Genomic DNA, 20,445 nt, shown 5'->3' on the forward strand with positions numbered 1-20,445 from the left:
CCTCCCGCCCCCTTCCCAACCCTTTCACTGCCGCTGTTAGTTCGTCCATCATTAAAGTGTTGTAAAGCCTGTGGAGTTGCACCATGTCAACTACTCGTTTCGATGTCAAACAAAAATGAAATTAATTTTAAAGAAGAAACTCACCGATAACGATCCATCGTTGGTCTCCAACTGCAGCTATACTATATGAGGCGGTAGAACCGTGAGTACCTGTAGGCATGCCAGTGCGGTTAGGTTCGGGTCGCGGCGAGGCATTTCACGCTTACGCTCGACACGCGCATGACGTTGAAGTTTAACAATATGTAAACGTACAATGCGCACATGCAGCTGTTTCGTGGATAGGTCAAAAATGTTATGGAGCAGTTCGAGAGTGAACTGCAAACGGCGACGAACTGCGGTAGACCACCAGTCAATGCCGCCGGTTCGGTGAGTGCCGTGTGTTGTTGTTGTTGTTGTTGTTGTTGCTGTTGTTTTGTTCGTAGTGAGTGTGTGTGTGGGGGGGGGGCTAACAAAAGGAGGCAGGGAAGACCAATTGCGCTCCAATCGCTCCAATGGTCGTTTCACACTTCAAAGGTAGATGTGGAGAATGTAGGAGAACACAATGTCAAAATATGTAAAAATAAGGTCGAAATATGGAGTCTAGACTAGTCGAGACTGGAAAAAGTGAAAATGACACAACTTTTTCGTCCCTTTGACTGAGGCGTTCTTCTTGGGCGATACGAGTGTAATAAGCCGGAGCCCCCTGCCCCCCCCCCCCAACCCCCTCTTCAAGGCTCAGGCTCCCCCCCTTCTCCGTGGCGACTGCGCATGCCCGCATGCCCCTATACGCCCCCTCGAGCACTCTGCCTCACTCTACACCCCCGAGACCCACGCCGGGCAAATTGCATCCCCACCCCCCGGGTAAGGCCAGCTGCACTGCCTGCACTCTGAACGGTCGAGGTGGATATCATGTCGAGCACAGAGGCGAATGAAGTTTCTCCGTCTCCTGACATCCAAATAGCTCGGGGGACCTCTGTTACTCACCCTGACGGTGGAGATACAGATTCTGACTCACAGGTAGCATTATGCCTATTTGCATCGCCTCTCTTTGTGCCAATCCCACCTGCTAGATATTTCTCTTCCTTGATTTCAGGCGGAGGACATCATCTCGTTGCTCCCAGATGAATTACTGTTGTCAATATTTCAGCTTTTGGGCCCCAAAGATCTTGTGACAGCCATTGCAAATGTGTCTTTGAGGTGGAGAAAATTAGCGAGGGAACCAAGTCTCTGGAGGAACAGGTTCATTTATTATTGCTGGCGGAATCCAAATGTCTTCATTGACATATTGAAGAACGTTCATACTCAAATTGAATACCTGCACTTAGGTGGCCACAGAGAACTGGAAGAAAAAGCTCTGCAAGCATTACTTTCAGTAAATGTGACACATGTGAAGAGACTTGACTTTCTTGGTAGTTGTCGCACCGACCCAAGTAAAGTATTAGAAATTCTGTCAAAATTCAGTCTAAATATTGAGTCACTTACTTTGTGTGTTAATGATGAGTTAGTTTCTTATGGAGAAGATGGTTTAACATGTTACGCTTTTGTTCATTCCAATGCAATTCCAAGGCCAGGCCTTATATTTACCATAATGGCTCAAATGACAAATTTGAAAAATTTGCGATTATGTGGAGGATTTAGTACACAGTGGTATTTTGGAGAATTGTTGGAGCAGCCAGGTTGTGGGATGATAGAAACTTTAGATTTAAAAGAATTTCAAGAATTTAGACATCGGTTTATATCAAGCAGAAAAACTGGCTTTGTGCAGGCTCTTTTAATAAAAAACAAAAATCATTTAAAGTCTATTAAGCTGTCAGAAACATGTGCTCGAAATCCAGGAGTGAGAGAATGTGTGAATGAAAGTCAAGAGCATTTGGAAGAACTGGCAATTAATGCAGCACAGATAGACTATTTTCTACATGAAATGATCAATATCACTGCACTGCATTTGACAGGACGGTTCCAATTTGATTGGGAGGAAGGAATTTGCAAGGTAATAAATTATTCACACATAACTACAAATTTAGAGGAGATCAATCTTATCCAGTTTAACCATATGGGAATGAGCTTTTATGAAATTGGCCAATCATTTGCTCGGCTAAGAGTATTTAGAATTGATGGAAATTTGCTTGATGAAAGGAATATTGCTATTGTAGCAAAGTACTCACCCTCGCTTGAAAAAATATGTGTGAGGAACACTAATATAGTTGCCAAAAGACATCTGGTTCTATTGGAGATGAATGTTCACTCACTGAAAATTATAGACTTTGGAGGAATATCAGGACTTAAATGTACAAATTCTGCAGTTAAATTGAAGAAAAAATCCATTGTAGAATTGAAAGTTTTTGGAACAGGCTGTGATTGCAAACATGAACAAAAAAGTACCTCCCCGGAAAAGAAATCACATTCAGTCAAATCAAATGGTACAAACAACATAGATGATACGGTACCAGTGACATCTGAAAAAGAGAGATTTCGATTGATTGACTTAATCATGAGTAACATGATAAAAGTAGAATTTTTCTCAGAAATTGCAGGAATTTCCAAAATTGATGCAAATGATATAATTTTTCACTTCAATCAGTAACTGTTGCTGTTGAAAATGTAATTCAATCACATTTATTGCATTTGAGTGTGAATGTCTTAATTGTGATGTAATTCCTTTAATACTAAAGTTTTGAGTCTAAAAATTATAACTTTTAAAATGTAATGACCAAGTTTGTGCTGTGTCATGTATAAAACATGTATAAAATACTTATGTAACAATCAATCATTTATTTAATCAAATTGGGCGTAAATTAACAGAGCTCATAATTTCTACTGTACATTTATTTACAGATTCAGGCAGACAACTGTGGTTAAAAGTGGTTACTGTGCAATGATTTCTTGAAACACCTCTGTCATATATATCACCTGCAAAGTTTTTTACTCTTTAGATTGAAAGTATAATTAAGAAATACTGTATCATTCTAATGTCTGTGGCATATTTTATCATAAATTTATTATAATTTATGTACCCTATACAGTTTAACTTTTTTTTGTACATGAAAATGATAAATGAATCACAAACAAAATTAAAATACATGTCTGCTCTAGCAAAATCTTTACACAGTTGTTTTATTCAATTTTTACCCTATAGGACCGTGCTCTCACATCATATCTTAAGAAATCTAACTGTCAGTCAACTTACACTAACAGACAGAAATAAACACACAAAGATACTTACATCAACACTAAACAATTACCCCACACTCATACACAGACACACACACACACACACACACACACACTTAGGCACAATCTTCCACACACTGACCAACATACACACTTTACAATACTTACAAAACTCTCATTCAGCTGATACAAACTCACATACAAAAACTGAACTTCCACACTAGTCTACACAAGCTTTGAAATGAAATATAAAAAGTTCAGTCATTGCTTTACGAAATCCTCTGTTGCATATAGAAAACATTCCTTATTTCAAAGCTTGTTTACATGCAGATGGCTCCTACAATTAACAAAGTTATCACATGAATTTGAAAACTTTAAGCAGAGAACATAATTGTTCTCAAGTTTCTCCACTGCCATCCTTCCCATTTTTATTTTATTTTCTGGATGGTCTTTCACTCTTTCTAGAAAGCTTGAGAAGATGATTTATTTCCAGATGAAGAAGCTGCTCCTTTACACTTACTGATATCACTTATTTTGCTCATGCCATTGTACACTCAACATAGACCAAGAAGTAAAAAGGCTAATAAAATAAATAAACCATACACTAATATTGTACTACTTAGAATTGTCCAACATCAGCAAATGAAAAGCCAGACAGGTATTTATTTTATGGAAAGTACAATAATAAATTAAAAATTTGCTCAGAATTGATTTGATTTTCTAACTGAGCAAAAATATTTTAAATAGTAGGGCATACATTGCTGATCACGCTACCACTGGTTTTTGCAGCAGTCAAACTCACAATCATATTCTTGTTATCTCTTAAAATAGCCACATTTCGAACACACCCAACAAATTGTTCAGTGGTCTCAATGCCAGGCAGCCCCTTGGGATTTGGATGGCCACCAATAAACAAAGGGTGGCGGGTGTCAGTGGCAGCACTTCCTTGTTTTCCAACAAATGGCTCAACAAAGAAGTCATTGACTCCGAGTGTCAGAATCGCCTTTGACTTGACAGCTGCAAAATAAAAAAAAGAAAATAAAAAGATTATAAATGAAGCGAAATAACCCAAAAAATAAAAGGTAAAAGAAAATTATTGAACACTTTATGTGACATGCATTCTAGTTCTCTTGACACAGCATACATATGAACTCACCTTGAATTCTTAGCCAATCACCATTACACACATCTTGTGGCTGGACAGGTTTGTATTCTACTGTAATTGGTCCTTCACCATTGTCAACAGTGAATTTAACAGTTCCATTTACCAATTGCAAAATCAAATAGTCTTTGTTACTATGCACAGAAACTAAAATTCCTGAAGTGTACCTAGGTTTGACTTCTATAGACAAATCTATATCAAAACCTACCCTAAATTTGTCAACTGCAAAAAGAGACAAGTTTCAATTAAAAGTTCATTATTGTCTTTTAAATAGGATAGTAAATAATAAGTCAGTACGTACAAGCTTTGATATAACCACCCTCAGGTCCGATAAAGAAACCTTTCTCTACCTTATCAGAACATGGCAAGACTCCTTCAGTCACGGTTCGATTCTGAACAACAGGTTTCTTGTTCATTTTAAAGTAACGTAAACAGCCTACAAACCCAGGAATGACCTGAAAATTAAAAGAAAAAAAAACAGAAATTGAAAAATTATTCAAATATTGAGTTGACTTGCAAACTATTTTAAAAAATATATTTAAAAAATAGATGTCTAAATAAGATAGCTTACATTTAGAACACTAAGTGAGTTATGATCTTTCAGAAGTGCAGGTAAAGATTCTGATAAGCTTCCCAAAAGGAAAGGAGGTTCAACATTTAATGTCTTTGTGAGGCCTACAGAAGATCCAGTGGCAACAATAACTTCATCAATTGACAGAGTGCCATTTACTCCATGGCGAGCAAACAAGACAGTATGCCATTCATTGTCATTATAGGCATCCTTACTAACAAGCAAGGCAGCTCCAGAACCACAGTTAAAGCTGTAGTGCACCTGAGAGTGAGATCGACAAAGTATGACAGCATGAAAAAGATTAAAAGGTAATAATATAAAAATAAATGTATAATGTTAGACTAGTCCTACCTTGCCATTAACCAGATAAAGAGCAATGTGATCAACAATATTCTTGTCAGTGACAAAGAATATTGTGCCGTTAGGCTTTTCTGTTTTGAAATCAAATGAGAGTTCATACTTTTGTTTAAGTGGCTTGGGCAGAGCTGAAAACTCATATCGACTGTATGGTTTACTTCCTGTAAGACGTAAAATATTGTAAGAGTATATGGTTACCTGTAATTTGATTAGTTTTTGTCAAGTTTATAAGTCTTACCAAAACGAACGCCACTGTCCTCCCTCACATCTGGATCATTTGCAGGACTGAATGGGAGAACACACTGTCCTGCTGGTGTTGGGGCTGGAGTTGGTGGGGTGATGGGTGTCGGTGCAGTTGAAGTAGTCACTGGGATATTATCATCATCACCATCTAGCGTGATTAAAGCAGCTGATTAAAACTTATTATTACTAAATAAAAATATGACATATTTATGAGAAACAATGAGTTACCTTGATCATCCCCCTCTCTGGTGATTACATCTTCTTCAGCTAAAAATAGCAAAGTTAAGGATTTAAAAAAATATTTGAGATACAACCATTATTCTAATCTATGTAAATTACGAGTCTAAAAGGATACTTACGGGAAGGAGCAGGGTAATCAACTGGGTCTGATCCAATAGGACACTTGTTGAGACTCACATTACGCCTATCCGTAACATTTGCAAAGTTGATTAGAGTTCGTCCAACTGTAGCATCAGCAAGACAACCAACAAAAGAGTTAGCTGAGGCACTAGCTCCTGGTGACAAAATGTAGTCTTTTGGTATGCCACCAAAGAAAAGATTGCCATCCTGAATTTGTAGAGGAGAGCCTGTGTTAGGTGTCCTTCAAAAACAGAAATAAACAAGGGATTATAGGACACCTTTAGGTAATGTTTGTAAGAAATTTGGTGATTTAAAGAAAACATACTTGAACATTTCAAAGTCATCAACATCCAATTGAAGACCATTGCGGTCATAAGTAGCAGTAACAACATGCCACTCTCCATCATTATATTTAGTTGGATGAGTTGTCACTTCAGCATTCTTTGACCGCAAGACAAGAATACCCTCCACCATGGATAGAGAAAGAGTAGATGTCTGATCCTCATCAGTTATGTAGGCTATTAGTCCAGGAGTAGAGGAAGTTTTAAATCGAAGGTTCAATTGAATTTCATCAGCAGCATCGACCTTTGACCATCGTAGATATCCTGGGGCTTTCTCACTAAACGAAATTTGTCCAACAAACTATTCCAGAAAAATGATTAGTGAACATTGCGTTTACTGGGAAGAATAAGTATCAGGTAGTACTTGAAAGCAATATTCTCACCTTCGGGGGACACCCCGGTGACACTCCAGTGGCTTTCACATTTTTACTTAGATCGATGGTACCACTATCAATCTGAACATTATCTATGCAGCCATCGAAGTCTAAGTTGGTGACATCTCTGTAGGAGTGTGAATCAGGATAGCCCCCAAAGTAGACTTCATTTGTGGGTGTTAGTTCATCAATGAAACCACCAGAATTGGCCTTGAAAAAGTAAAAACATAAAGATAATATAAAATATTTTAAAATTATTCCTTTTTGATATTGATGCACATGTAATGGCTATTATGCTTAGATGTATTACCCTAGCTGATTCTTCCCCATGAATCTTCAGAAGACCAACTTTACGGTCTCGTGCTGCTTCCACAAGATGCCATTCGTCATCATTATATTTTACACCTTCAGGTGATAGCATTCTCACTGGACCATCTCCTAGATCAAACTGGAAAATTGAAAAATCAAGAGAATGAGTTTGGATATAAGTTGCACTCCAAAGTTAAAAGTTTTAAAATAGGCCTAAGAAAGCTTTGTACCTGATAGAGAATACGACCATCGCGTAATTCGACAGAGAAGAATTGTTTTTCATTTCCAATAAGGAATAATAGTCCATTGCGCATCTTTGTTTTGAACCTAAATTGAACTGCAGATCGTTCCTTTTGGAGGTATGGTTTTCCATCTAAAACTACATAGCCAGACCCATTGAAACGGTAGCCAGCGTTTGATGTGAGACTACTGACCAGCTTATTTCTGAAAGATTAAACATGATTAAAATTTCTTGAGGCCAGCTAAATTAATAAATAACTGTAATTCTTCTATGTAGCGAGATGTAATGCCTTGAACTGGTATAGCTAATTATTTTTACCTTTCATAGGCCCCAGTTAAATTTCGATTGAGAGATCCACTGACAAAGCTCCACAGAGAAACAGGAGTATCACCAATTACAAGTTCTTCCATTTCACCATCAAATGAGGATGCTATGATGTCATCTTGTATTCTGAAATTAAGGAAGCCTCCCACAAAAAGCTTGGAATTCTCAGGATCTAGATTTAGGATTGAGTTGGTTCCACTGATAATGTCTTCTTTGTAATACAACACATCCTCTTTATTAATTCCTTCCTCTCGGATAGTTAGACGAGCACTCTTTCCAATTCTGAAATATAAGTATTAATAAGTGAACAATATGATGCTATATATCTTGTAATCAATAACTAAACTATTTCAGGACAAACCTTTCAATGATAGCTTGATACCACACTCCATCATCAACAATCTTGGTGACAATAATACGAGTAGGTCCTGATCCAAGATCAACGGTAAGCACAGGGTAGCTATTTTCAACAACCAATGCAATGTAGTCATCCTTGAAAGACAAAACAAATACAAAAATACAATAAATCAAGATCACTTGGTTTTAGATACTGACAAAGAAAGTCTAAAACATCAAATACTTACAGTTTTTGTCCTTCTCGATTTCAGACTCCTTACTTTTCTACTAGAATCTTTCTCATTGCCAAGGTATAATATTAAACCATTCGGTTGACTTGTTCTGAAATACACTGATATTCGGGAAGATGTTGTTTGTTGAGATAGACTTTCAGGATTTCGCAACTGTAGTGTTGTGTCTCGATGGAATCGTACACCCACTCTAATCCTAAGAAATATTGAAAAAAGTTTTTAGCCCAAGGATGATAGTTTTGAAAACTGATAGTTCAATATTCGTGGAATGTAAAATTTTACATGCCTGTTAACATTTTCCCGTGCTTCAGCTACTTTTTGTTTCAGTTCCTCAATCGAGCTTCTTGCTCCAACAGCACTTGCATTGAAAGCTTCTTGTCTACTTTTAACATCGTCAATGGCATCATTGAAAGTCTTCACCATACGTAGGCTTCTTACTGCTCATAGATTTCATTACATTAGCCAGGAAGAAAAAGTCAGAATCAGTAGGAATAAATATGACAAAAAAATATTCCATTCTATAGAGAAAAAAGAACTCACGCTGGTTGTCTGCCTGACTTATTGCCTCACGAGAATCATCAACATCCTTTGGAACTTGTTTGGCCATTTTAGATTGATCAGGAAGCGTTGTCAGAATATCACTGATACCTGATACAGCATCCTGGACTGATTCCTGAGCTCTTGCCGATTCTTCGCCAGCCTTGTTCACAGGATCAATTAATGATAGAGTTGGCATCTTTGTTAGGATCCTGATATAAAGTAAGTTGTAAGAATGACATGATTCAGCTGTTTCTAATTTCAACCAAGTGAAAGAATTAATTCTAAATCTTACTTCTCAATATCATCAATGCCCTTCTGTCCAGAGCTTGTCAAATCTTGTACAAACATCACATTACTTATTGCCATCTTTAGTTTAGGTGACAAAGTAACTTGGGCTTCCTCTAGTCTGCTATGAGCATTTTGAAGAAGTTCCATTGAACGTTTTTGTGAAACAGACGTCTTATCACCAAGTCCTGTCAACTAATTAGTAGAGAGAAAGGGGCTTAGACAAATATTGATTTGGGATAATGTATTCCAGGGATCCAGGAATCAATCTTTATTCTTACCATATCTGATGCATTTTGTGCTGCTTCAGAAGCTTCTTCAGCTGTTTTCAGAGCTTCCTGAAGAGCATTCACAATATCAAGATATGCATTGGCAGCAGTAAGGGCAAACTGTGATTGATCTCGAGTTGGCGAAAGTTGTTTTTCCAGTTCTGCAGCCTGACAACACCATGTTACATGTAAGCATTAATTGAAAACCTTATAACCTTATGCCAGAAATCCAAGTAGGTAGATCAGCAAGGTATTTCACTTCAAAAAGGTCTTTAAAAATTTATATTTTATCCAAACACTTACCCTGTTTGCTAGGACAGCTGCATGTACATCTGCTCCTTCATACACATCTTCTAACTCACTTAGTTTCACCTTTTGTTCATTAATGGAATCATTTAAACTATTTTTGATCTCCACTACTCGTGTAGCTGCAAGTTCTGAAAAGAGTACACAAATTGTGACATGTTAAATCACCATCTTAAACTGGTGTGTTGTTTTAGAAACACATTCATTATTTACCAATATCAGAGAAATCTTTTTTTGCATCAATTATCAATTTGGCAGTTTTGGTAAGTAATTCCTTTGCATCATTTAGAATATTTTGGGCAGATTCAGCCAATTGATTCACTGCATTAACTTTATTCTTCACCTGAGCATTCCTTTCAAATTCAAAAGAAATAAGGTTAATAAAAATACTTGTTGATTAAGAAAAGTGACAGATGAAACAAACTCATGTGCATATCTTGTACTAACTTGTTCTTTTCATTGATAATTTTTGTTTCAGTTGTCAGCTTCACTGTTGAGTCTGAATTATTCCTAAGATTTTCTAATTTGTCATTAAATTCATTCAATTGCTTCTGTAACTCAAGTAAAAGGTGGGAGTGGTTGGTAACTGGTTCTGCAAATTTGGCCATATTTTCCTTTATTTGTTCCGCCTTTTCCAAAACTCGATCTGCTTCCTTCTCAGGATCAGAGAAATCTTGTTCCTCCATTTCTTTCAACAGTTTTTCACCAAGACGAATTGAATACTCAGTTTGGGGACCTTAAGAAAAATGAAAGATAATAATATTTTTCTTAACATAATCTCTTACTATTATCAGCACATCATACCAAAGTATTACTTATAAAAACAAAACTCTTCAATCATACCTGATCCAGCTTCTAAACTAAAAGTAATATTGTTGATTTCTTGCACGGTGGCTTCTGCATTGTCTGAGGCAACAACCATAGATTTCTCTAGATTGAGTAAAGCTTGGTGAACTGCAGCACCAGTTGGAGCTGTCTGCTCTGCAGTTTCAAGTTTGTAAGCACCCTATGATAGAAGAAAGTAGAAATGTAAAACAAGCAATAAATAACTGCACAATTTCATTGTATGATAAGAAAGGGGAAAGGTAGGATTGAACTTACGTTACGACTGTGTTGTTCAGTATCTCTAGTGAGGTCTTGCACTGCTTTTGCTATTGGTACAAAATCAACACGTGTAAGGTTCTTGACTGTTGGAGCCATGTCCAACGCTGTGTCATTGATGTATTCAAGACGCTTCTGGGTGAAATGGCTGGCAGCGGCTGACTTTATAAGAGTATTGAATAAAGAGTAAAGATTAGACAACAGATTTTGTAGTTACTAATGCAAAGGTGAAAAAGTTGGCATTTACCTCAAAGTCAGCTCTTTGTGGATCAATTGTTGCTGCTAGTTCATCAGTAACATTTAGAAGTCCATGTGTACATGCATCACATTCAAAACAGCCTTCATCATCTTTTAATACCCATCGGTAGGGACAGTGGTCACACTTCTCTCCAATCACACCAGGTAAACATTCACACTGGCCTGTTGCTGCGTTGCAACCAAAACCAACAGAATATTCTTGGTTACAGCCGCAAGCTGCAAGATTAAAAATGAATGTTTATTGAAAAATATTGAGATAAACAATTTACTACGCATAAGGAGTTATCAAATGACGTACAGACACATCCTTCAGGACCATAGTTCCAGTATCCAGGCTTGCATTTATCACAGGTCCTCCCAGTGACCCCCGGTTTGCACCGACATTGTCCAGTCACATCATCACATTGTGTGCTATCAGATGCCAAACCACAATCACATGGTGAGCAGCCCTGTATAAGATAGAAACTTCAATAAATGACTCCAAACACAAAACTAAAAATAACATCTTTTTTTTAAATGAAAAAAGAACACTTTTACCTTACAGTTGTTGAAACCATAGTGGTCAGGGGCACATGTGTCACATTTTTCTCCAGCTACATTTGGTTTACACTCACATATACCAGTATAGTTGTTACACTGTGCTGTACCACATGCATCACAAATACAACCTGAAAATAAGGCGTTAAAATACAGTGTAATTATTATAAACTAATTTGAATAAATGTTTGCAGTAATAAGATAGGGTTTACTTACTCTGACAATCTTTGCGAATTATAGCATCTCCATAAAACCCTGGTGCACAGTACTGACAACTTTCTCCAAAGGTATTGTTAAGACAAGTCATGCATTCTCCACTCACTGAGTCACATGAATTTGCATTGGATGGGTCAATGTTGTTATTGCATACACATGGTTTACAGTAATCACCTGGTGAAGAAACAAAAAAACAAAAACAAACATGAATAGAATTGATTAAGAAATCAGCAGTTTCATGTCTTAAAAATCTAGGGGGGAGAAAGAAGCAATTCACATACCTTGGACTCTCGGTTTTCCATAATAACCTGCTGCACATGACTGGCATTGAGCTCCAAAGTATCCTTCCTTACAATCACAGCTGATACTGTCCCCATCAGGGCTAACATAGCAGCTACTAGCAAAGCTAATTCAAAACCAAAATGTACATTAAGAGAGGGCAAACTAAAACAACACGTCTTACTATGAGCCATTACAAGTTGTTCTACTTAGACTTACTTATTTGATGGGTATGGCAAAGGACATGCGCATATCAGACAGTCATGAGGTGTACCTACACTGGCATCACCATGATAGCCAGATTCACACTCCTCACAGTGATCACCAGTCGTGAAATGTTGACATTCCTATAACATTTTGAGAAACTCATGACAAAATTCATTCAAGACATTAAGATACATGGTCTAGAACTTAAGATGGTTGTGGGACCAAACTTACCATGCAAATTCCAGTAACTGGGTCACAAACATCAGAATGTCCATTGCACTGGCAGGGAACACAATAGCCTCCATAAGGTCCAGTCTGAGACCTATAATAACCTGAAGCACAGTCTTCACAAGAAAGTCCCTTGTAACCAGGAGGACAAATACACTCCTCCACAGCATGGGCAATACCATTTGTATTGTGTTGCTCTTGGGCAGTATCCAAGCTTACATTCAAGAGGCTACAAAGTAGGAAATCAAATATCTTTCAATACAAATTCTTTCATTGCAAACACTTTAGAAAAAAGAAAAAAAAGAAAATGAATACCGTGATGTAACACTCTGCTGCATGTAAGTAGCTCGAATATAAATTTCATCTAAAGTCTGTAGGGTTTGCATAAGTGTCTCCCGAGACACAGGCAATCCATTGCTTAAGACAAAATTGCTTTCAATTATTTGCACACTGCCATTATATTTTAAAGAAGATGCAGGTTGTTCCAAACTAAAGTGAAGAAGATACTGGTTGGTTGCTGATCCATGTAAAATTATGTCAGGTGCTCCAATAGCTCCACCTTTTGGGATAATAAAGTTAAGTTAATCATCAAAGACTAGGGAGAAAAGTGGCAATAACACATAATGAATGACTGAAAAGGTCTAAGCAGCAATGTACCAAAAGGTCCTGTTGTGTAGAATAGTGTGTAGTTGAGATTTCCACCATATGCTGTCAGCATATTGCCATAAAAAATTTGAGGGGCCTTGAAAAAGACTACTTTATCAACAGCTTCAGCATCAGTCAAGTCAGCAACTACACCACCATCCCCATGTTCTGGTCGAAAACTCATTGGTGTGACAATGACAGTTGGTTGATAAGTAATTGTAGACAATACCCAATTTTCCATGCTTTGAATCTATAAAAGACAAATAGAGACATGATAAAGATTAATAAATAAAATAAAATAAGATAAAATTATTTCAATAAAAAATAATAATATTACCTCAGCACGGAAAAGTGTAGCACTATCACACCGAGTAGTTTTTCCAAAACAGAAACACTTTGTACAACCCAGAACATTGCTTGCTTGAATGTCAAAAGTTCCATCAACACATACATCACATGCTTCACCGTTAACATTACTTTTGCAGTAGCACTGTGCAGTAACCTGAAAGAACACAATTAAATTTTAGTAAAGAGAATAAAATAACACATGTAGGCTAGGATAAGAAAACAAAAATAATACCTGATCACATATTTCTTCTCTGCAACCTCGAAGATCACAGTCACAAATTTGACATTGAGGAAATAGCCAATACCCCTCCAAACATTTATCGCAATGTCGTCCTACTATATTTGGCTTGCATCTACAATTAAGAGTCAAAAATAAGATTATAAATTAAAACAGGATGGGCACACTCCAATTAAAAATTTCAATAAACTTACGAACAGCTTCCATTATTTAAATCACATTGGAGATTGTTATCAACAACGCCCTGAGGAGAGCAATTACAGTCTTCACAGCCAAAGTAGGGATCCAATGCAAAAGTATTTTCCTCGCATTGATCACATTTTTCACCTCTTATTTTTGGAGCACACTCACATTTACCTAGAAAAAGATCAATCATTTCACCGTCATTTATCTATTACTGTAACACTTGTTATTTGTTTGAGAAATCATTTGAACTTTACCGGTTTTCTCTTCACAGATAGCAGTTGCTGGGCAGTCACAGGGCTTGCAATCAGGGAACCCATAGTAACCATTTCTACATTCTGTACACCGTCGACCAATAACATTGGCTTTGCAAGGGCACTGGCCCCCAAACTTTGCACACTCAAAATCAGTTGAGCCAAGATAATCACAGTTGCATTTCAGAGCCCCACTGTTGTAGGCTGAAGTCAGAGAAAACACAGCTTCTCTACAAAATCCTTTAGTTTTTGGATCTATGTAGAAATGATTCTGTCCACATTGATTTAGAAAAACTCCAGTTTGGTCCAAGTCATCCTGTTCAAGAATACTGGGAGTAAATTGTTCTGCAGGAATGACTAAGATATAGTCAATCCACACTCCAAACCGTGTTGGTTGTTGTTTTAAAGTAACAATGAAAGAATCCGATAGCAAGGTTCGATTGCTGCCATTTGATTGCTGAATCACTGAGCGACATCCAGAATTTGAGGGACAGTGACGAATTGGCAGTTTTCCTTCATGATACTGACCATTTTGGACAATATTTTCATTTTGTATAACTGTATCAAGAGCAAAACCTAGCAAAAAATAAATAAAAATGTACACATTATTTTAAAAGTTGAATTCAACAAACTACTTGTCATCTTTGGACATTTTCTGTATCAATAAAATTACAAAAATGACACAATATACAAAGTGTACAAATGAGCTTACCTGGATGATCTGGTTGATAATAGTGAACAACAAACACATATTGCCCAGGGCCTGGAACTTTGCCTTCAGCATCCACTGTAGGATTGTTATAGTCAAGGTAAATCAATGTGCTAGTGTTGTCAGATATCATTGGTGGTTTCACTGTGGATACATCATTATCACTTTCTGGTTCAATCTACAAATGCCAGGCAATTATTAGTTTAAGACATACAGAAAAATTGTATTGTAAAGGACAAGAACATTTAACTATCAACGAACCCTTTTAGAATCTGGAGGGGTTGGGAAGTTAGCCCCAACACACTGTCCATCTTTCCTAACACACAGTGGTTTAGGTTGAATGTAATCTAACGACCAGTCTTCAAGTGGCACAGCAACAACACAGTCAATAGCAGCATTCGCTGGTCCTTCAGCCTTAAATTGATAATGACTAATTAAAGAATGTGTATAATATTTTAAAATAATGTCTACAAAAACTTGGAATGAATTAATATCTACACATACCTTTAATGTAAGTTTCACATAGTTTTTATCAAGCCGGAAGGGAGAAACTACTCTGCGATCATCAATGACAGCTTGCCTACAAGCTGCTGTGAATGAGCAGGGATGTAGGACTGCCCTTCCTAACTGAGGTGCTTGTTCATCATCAACCATCAGAACAACATTTGTGCTTGTATTTGCGTCAGGAGGAGTCACATAACTTATGACAAGTATATGTTTCCCAGGTTCCGATATTGTAAGGTCAAAGTGTAGCTCGGGTTGAGTTGGAGAAAGCATAGCTGGTTTACTGTTAAGGCCAACAGCTTGAACATGCTGTAAACCAAAAGAAATACAATGTACATTTGACAAGAAAATGCCTTAGCGACCCAAATGTCAAAAACAAACCTGATCATTTTCATATATTTCTCGTATCGGTTGTCTGTTTCCCTGATCATCAATAAGTGCTGTTTCACCTCGTACTATGTCACACCCGCCCATTTTAGGATAATGATACTGTTGGCACACAGTTTGATTGCCAATTGTGCAAGGTTCAGAAACTGTCTTCACAAGAATTCCTGCCTCATAGTAAGAAGCTGGTAGCAGAGAGAAGTAATCCTGTAATGTTTGTTATACAAAATGGTTAGTCATATAAGGATATAAGGAAACAATTTTTTTTTAAATATAAAAACCAATCAACAACAAAAAAAAACCTTACCAATAAAAGAGGTCGAGCACCACTGTACTTAATATTAATTATCCAGTTTCCAGGATCCATAACAAGTGGAGATGGAATTTTGTTAGTCTTATCAGCCACTGTTGTGAAAGCAGGTGTACCATTGGTAGGCATCAGGAGAACTTGGAAAGACTGCTGTGGTTCAATTTGACTCTCAGGAATAATCGCTATGTGAGCTACTTCTGCCTCAGTTCCTGGATTTATGTAACGGAGCACCATTCGATACAGTGAGGGCTTTTCAATTTTCACATTATAGTTAATTTCATTCTGAGAGGAAGAAATTGAAATTTACTTGTATACATAAGAAGATTTTTAAAGCAATGAAAATAAGGGTATTCATGAACTATATTCATAGACACAAAGTAAACCAAAACATACTTGAGGCACTGTAAAGAATGCATATCCTTTCCATGAGTAGTTAGCAAATTCATTTTCATCCCATCTATAGCGCACTCTTTCCCCTTGAGGCGTCAAGCCATCTTCTGCTTCGTATTGCAAATGGTGCAAGGTCGGAAAGTAATGATGTAGAATCGGCTCATTACAGGTACGACCCTGTATTCTTGGGTGGCATATACACTGCCCAGTGGACTTGTTACAAATACCATCCACAGATCCTCCAATATCACAACCACAATCTAATAGAGAGAAAATCAAACATAATTTTAGATTAATTTTAACATATATAAAAAAGATAGATTCAAAATAAACATGCTTAAAAATATTATTTTAAATTACCAGTGCATCCAAACAAGTTGTCATCTGAGAGATTATAAGATCCATCTTTGCATGCTTCACAACGTCGAGATCCTACAGAGGGTTTACAAAGGCACTGCCCAGACTGAGTGTTGCACACATTGATTCCACCCATCACACCAGGAATGTGACAATCACATTCTGCACATAAAAAATGGTTCAGTACATCATGATAAAATTAAATTTATATGATGGCTAGAAAGTAAATTTCATTAACATTACCTTCACATCCGTCACGATGATAAGGTTGTAAATTCCAATATGTAGGCTTGCACTCATTACACACACGACCCTCTACTCTAGATTTACACTTGCACAATTCCCCTGCTGGTAGGGTACCGCAGCCGCCAAAAGTGGATATTGTACCATATGGATTGCAATTGCACTCTGAAAATATGGAAAAATGGAGATTAGAATTTCCCTGCGTTAACTGATTTTGAATGAACAAATAACTGTCAGATATAATGATTTGAAAGTTAAGATTACTTCATACCTTCACAAATTGGGAAATTGTAGAGTCCTTCTTTGCACTGATCACAGCGAGCCCCCTCAAAATTTTCCTTACACTGACAATGCCCATTTGCATCACAGCTAACACCAACAGAACCATGTGAGTCACAGAAACAGGCTGTGGGATAAAAAAAAAGGATTAAGTTTCTTTGTGCAATTAAAAATGATTTTAAAACCATCTACATGTTTTGACAAACATACCTAAACATTCAGGGAATCTGTAGAATCCAGATCGACACTGATCACATGAGCGTCCAGCAAAGTTTGCAAGACAAGGACACTTTCCACTGGCATCACAAATGGAGGAAGAGCTTCCTACTTCACTGCAATTACAAGGACGACAGTTCGGGTAGCCATGATATCCAGGCTTACAGCGATCACACCTTTCTCCATCGTAACCTTCTTTACACAGGCACTTTCCATTCCCTTTGTCACAGACTTCAGGTAATGTTCCACTAGTGTCACATTTGCAAACTAAAAAAATAAATAATTGTTTATTTTTATTTTTTTAATAGAAAAAGTATGAGAACAATGCAAAGTGTATACTTACAGATACAATCAGGGTAAGTGTGGTATCCATCAGCACATTGATCACATTGTCGCCCACCAAAATTGCTCCGGCAAGGACATTTTCCAGTTTCAGTTTGGCAAACACTTGATTGAGATCCAATGCGATTACAATCGCAAGCTAAAAGTTAGAGGACTGTGAGTGATTTTGTTTAATGTGCCTTAGGCAAATAACACCCATATTTGAATATAGAAATGGTTAGAAACTTGTAAAAACATACCAGTACAGTTGGGATAGCCAAAATATTCTTGAGCACATTCTCTACAGAATCTACCCCCATATGCTTGTTTACATTGGCATTGCCCTCCAACAGCCTCACACATGTTTCCTCTGGTTCCATTAATAAAACATTCGCACTGTTTGCACTCTGGATAGCCATAATATCCAAAGTTACAGCTGTCACAGTAAGGTGCAGTAAAGTTTTGTTTACATTCACATTGTCCAGAGCCCTCAGCACAGTTCCCAGTGAAACGAGGGTCGTCACATTGACAAGCTGGCAGGGGAATAAAAAAAAAAAAAAAAAAAACAACTTAATTAGAAGAAAAGGCCCTCAACATTTACCAAAAATTAGGCAATGGATCCACTTACGTTGACAAACATCTGTTGCATTCAATGGTTTACCATACGGACGATAATACTTGGCTTTGCACCGGTTACAGTTTACACCCTCTGTGTTATGCCTACAACTTTGACAAACTCCTCCTCCTTCATAATTCCCATGGATATCAATTGAAAGTTTTTTCTCATCTACCTCCTCATCATAAATACATTTGTCTGAATGTCCATGACAGTTGCAAGCTGAGAAGAAGGGGTAAAAATATAAACTGAACATATAACTTCAAGGCAAAAAAGATCTTATAGAGGACATAAAACATATGATTTCACATACGTTCACACTGAAACAGTTCATAGCGTTTGGATTGCCGCCAACGCTTTTGTTCAAATCCAGGACAGCACATTTCACAATTAGTACCACAAGTGTTATGTTTACAGCTGCACAGTAGTTTGTACTGATCATTTGGATCAGGATTAGCACAATTCTCGGCATGTCCATTACACACACAGCGTCCTCCAATACTGATGTCTTTAATTGAATAGAAATACTAAAAAAGAAAAGGGATAGTCTTCATTTCAAAGCAGAACTAATGATACAAGTATTATACTGGAGTAAAACATACTCTGCGAGTCACTGTCGGATCTTGTCTTGCAACAGACATTAGATGTCCCAGCAAGTTCTTTGTTCTTAAAAATCTCAATCGAATATTTGTTGCTCGAGTAAATTCTTGCAGAATGGTAGAATTGAAAAAGTCGTTTGCTGATGGACGTTTGTTCAGAAAAGAAACAACTATCTGTCAAATAAGTGAAAAATTACAAGCAAATTAAGAAGTTTTGTAAGAATGACAATAATGGTTCTTTTCTATGTGAGCTCACCTCTCCACCCTCAAGAGGCACAATCTTTGAGTATTCAATCTCACAGTATACTTGATCATCTCTAGTGATGGGCAGTAATGTTTCTGGGCCAAACCATTGTTCACATTCACTGTTAAAAAAGATTGATTAGAGTAAGGAACCCATTCATCCAATAAGCAATCAAAGCAGAACAAACAAAGCTCATTGAATATATTTACCTGGGGGAGTCAGCAAAGTACTGCCATGGTTTGTAAGTCTTGCCGTTGTCAGTGGAACGTTCAAGAACCCAAATTGCAGGGCGAGGAGAATTAGCCATTTTGATAAAAACGTACGCAACATGAAATGTCTGAAACAACAAAGATAGGTTTAGACCAAGCTTGTTTAGAGGAATGCACTTGATACCACGAACTAAGGTTTTTAAATCATCAGCCGAATGTCAGGACCTCCATATGCCGCCAAGCTGGAGAGGCCAAAACTGGAGTGCAAAATGACGAAAACACAATTACGGACATAAATGAACGATCGCCTATTTGTTTGTTTTTATCAACCTGGTTGCCGGCCAGCAGACGTTGCAGATGTTAGTAGGAGTGGGTGGGGGGCGGGGTGTTTACATGAAGGGTTCGGGGGGTTGCCGCCAGAGCATGGATCCAAGCCGGACCGGACGTGTGCCGCCGTTTTTTGAACACCGACAGGTAAGGAAGGTCCGTTGAACCATCGTGGTTGAACTCACCTGCCCAAGATCGATGGTGAGTGTAACTTCGTTGTACTTCATGCCTCTGGACAGAGGCGGACTCTGCCACCATGTTTCTGCCCCGTCGACGGCGTACTCAGCCGGGTGTCTCTTCTCCGGCTCGGAGGGGTCACAAAAGTCACACACCTGTGAGGAATGACAAATAGATTATGCAGATTGGGAATGAACACACAAAGATCGGAGCAAATGAATCCAGAAACACAAAACAATGTAAGTAGTGTCTATGAGTAATATGTGGACCACTCCTAAAGCTCCTAAAGTATGTTACTCTCTTATATGACAAAACGAGGGCTTCGCGATGCCAGTTAGGTGCTTGCCATACCGAAAGTATTTACTTTCTTATTTTCCGCCAATAGGCTGAGGTCGGCAAGCGACCCTAACGCACGTATCTTCCAGCATAGTCTAGTGAGCCGCCTGAAAGGTTAGACAATTCGTGATGCTAAGCCCCTGTATGTAGGCAACCTGCAAACTAAAAAAATAAATAATTGTTTATTTTTATTTTTTTAATAGAAAAAGTATGAGAACAATGCAAAGTGTATACTTACAGATACAATCAGG

General features: G+C 37.6%; 2 protein-coding genes across 2 annotated transcripts in view; one reads left to right on the top strand and one right to left on the bottom strand.

Annotated features, from left to right (window-relative positions):
- The first annotated feature begins 705 nt into the window (after nt 1–705).
- LOC113216624 (uncharacterized) lies at nt 706–3,260 on the top strand. Its single transcript, XM_026436368.2, has 2 exons — nt 706–1,056; nt 1,133–3,260. Exons 1-2 carry the CDS (start codon nt 949–951, stop codon nt 2,621–2,623), a joined length of 1,599 nt encoding a protein of 532 aa, XP_026292153.1. The 5' UTR covers nt 706–948; the 3' UTR covers nt 2,624–3,260.
- The window catches only part of LOC113216623 (laminin subunit alpha), a 22,688-nt gene continuing 5,034 nt past the window's right edge, over nt 2,792–20,445 (bottom strand). Inside the window, exons 2-56 of the mRNA XM_026436367.2 lie at nt 19,867–20,013; nt 19,355–19,482; nt 19,158–19,266; nt 18,905–19,075; nt 18,616–18,829; nt 18,315–18,524; nt 17,947–18,219; nt 17,709–17,846; nt 17,360–17,632; nt 17,142–17,276; nt 16,871–17,035; nt 16,631–16,789; nt 16,274–16,530; nt 15,878–16,162; nt 15,568–15,777; nt 15,187–15,495; nt 14,944–15,096; nt 14,686–14,860; nt 13,977–14,549; nt 13,731–13,893; nt 13,531–13,651; nt 13,288–13,452; nt 12,963–13,200; nt 12,621–12,864; nt 12,309–12,534; nt 12,090–12,217; nt 11,873–11,997; nt 11,592–11,765; nt 11,376–11,506; nt 11,137–11,287; nt 10,828–11,054; nt 10,581–10,742; nt 10,323–10,485; nt 9,927–10,215; nt 9,693–9,832; nt 9,477–9,610; nt 9,186–9,341; nt 8,912–9,099; nt 8,620–8,828; nt 8,366–8,516; nt 8,077–8,275; nt 7,854–7,984; nt 7,487–7,774; nt 7,158–7,371; nt 6,929–7,066; nt 6,628–6,828; nt 6,229–6,545; nt 5,903–6,144; nt 5,772–5,810; nt 5,539–5,691; nt 5,295–5,461; nt 4,944–5,204; nt 4,674–4,827; nt 4,367–4,594; nt 2,792–4,227 (exon numbers count right to left, since the gene is read on the bottom strand). Coding sequence (XP_026292152.1) covers nt 3,950–4,227; nt 4,367–4,594; nt 4,674–4,827; nt 4,944–5,204; nt 5,295–5,461; nt 5,539–5,691; nt 5,772–5,810; nt 5,903–6,144; nt 6,229–6,545; nt 6,628–6,828; nt 6,929–7,066; nt 7,158–7,371; nt 7,487–7,774; nt 7,854–7,984; nt 8,077–8,275; nt 8,366–8,516; nt 8,620–8,828; nt 8,912–9,099; nt 9,186–9,341; nt 9,477–9,610; nt 9,693–9,832; nt 9,927–10,215; nt 10,323–10,485; nt 10,581–10,742; nt 10,828–11,054; nt 11,137–11,287; nt 11,376–11,506; nt 11,592–11,765; nt 11,873–11,997; nt 12,090–12,217; nt 12,309–12,534; nt 12,621–12,864; nt 12,963–13,200; nt 13,288–13,452; nt 13,531–13,651; nt 13,731–13,893; nt 13,977–14,549; nt 14,686–14,860; nt 14,944–15,096; nt 15,187–15,495; nt 15,568–15,777; nt 15,878–16,162; nt 16,274–16,530; nt 16,631–16,789; nt 16,871–17,035; nt 17,142–17,276; nt 17,360–17,632; nt 17,709–17,846; nt 17,947–18,219; nt 18,315–18,524; nt 18,616–18,829; nt 18,905–19,075; nt 19,158–19,266; nt 19,355–19,482; nt 19,867–20,013 — 10,779 coding nt within the window. The 3' untranslated portion in view covers nt 2,792–3,949. The remainder of the gene's footprint in view (nt 4,228–4,366; nt 4,595–4,673; nt 4,828–4,943; nt 5,205–5,294; nt 5,462–5,538; nt 5,692–5,771; nt 5,811–5,902; nt 6,145–6,228; nt 6,546–6,627; nt 6,829–6,928; nt 7,067–7,157; nt 7,372–7,486; nt 7,775–7,853; nt 7,985–8,076; nt 8,276–8,365; nt 8,517–8,619; nt 8,829–8,911; nt 9,100–9,185; nt 9,342–9,476; nt 9,611–9,692; nt 9,833–9,926; nt 10,216–10,322; nt 10,486–10,580; nt 10,743–10,827; nt 11,055–11,136; nt 11,288–11,375; nt 11,507–11,591; nt 11,766–11,872; nt 11,998–12,089; nt 12,218–12,308; nt 12,535–12,620; nt 12,865–12,962; nt 13,201–13,287; nt 13,453–13,530; nt 13,652–13,730; nt 13,894–13,976; nt 14,550–14,685; nt 14,861–14,943; nt 15,097–15,186; nt 15,496–15,567; nt 15,778–15,877; nt 16,163–16,273; nt 16,531–16,630; nt 16,790–16,870; nt 17,036–17,141; nt 17,277–17,359; nt 17,633–17,708; nt 17,847–17,946; nt 18,220–18,314; nt 18,525–18,615; nt 18,830–18,904; nt 19,076–19,157; nt 19,267–19,354; nt 19,483–19,866; nt 20,014–20,445) is intronic.

Source organism: Frankliniella occidentalis, unplaced genomic scaffold (assembly GCF_000697945.3).
Source record: "Frankliniella occidentalis isolate FOCC.00 unplaced genomic scaffold, Focc_3.1 Scaffold98, whole genome shotgun sequence".
NCBI classification, from domain to species: domain Eukaryota; kingdom Metazoa; phylum Arthropoda; class Insecta; order Thysanoptera; family Thripidae; genus Frankliniella; species Frankliniella occidentalis.

Bases quoted from the DNA above. Each gene is read 5' to 3' on its own strand.
- LOC113216624 (XM_026436368.2), top strand. From the start codon at position 949: ATGTCGAGCACAGAGGCGAATGAAGTTTCTCCGTCTCCTGACATCCAA. The intron at 1,057-1,132 runs GTAGCATTATGC...CCTTGATTTCAG, and splicing joins ATACAGATTCTGACTCACAG to GCGGAGGACATCATCTCGTT.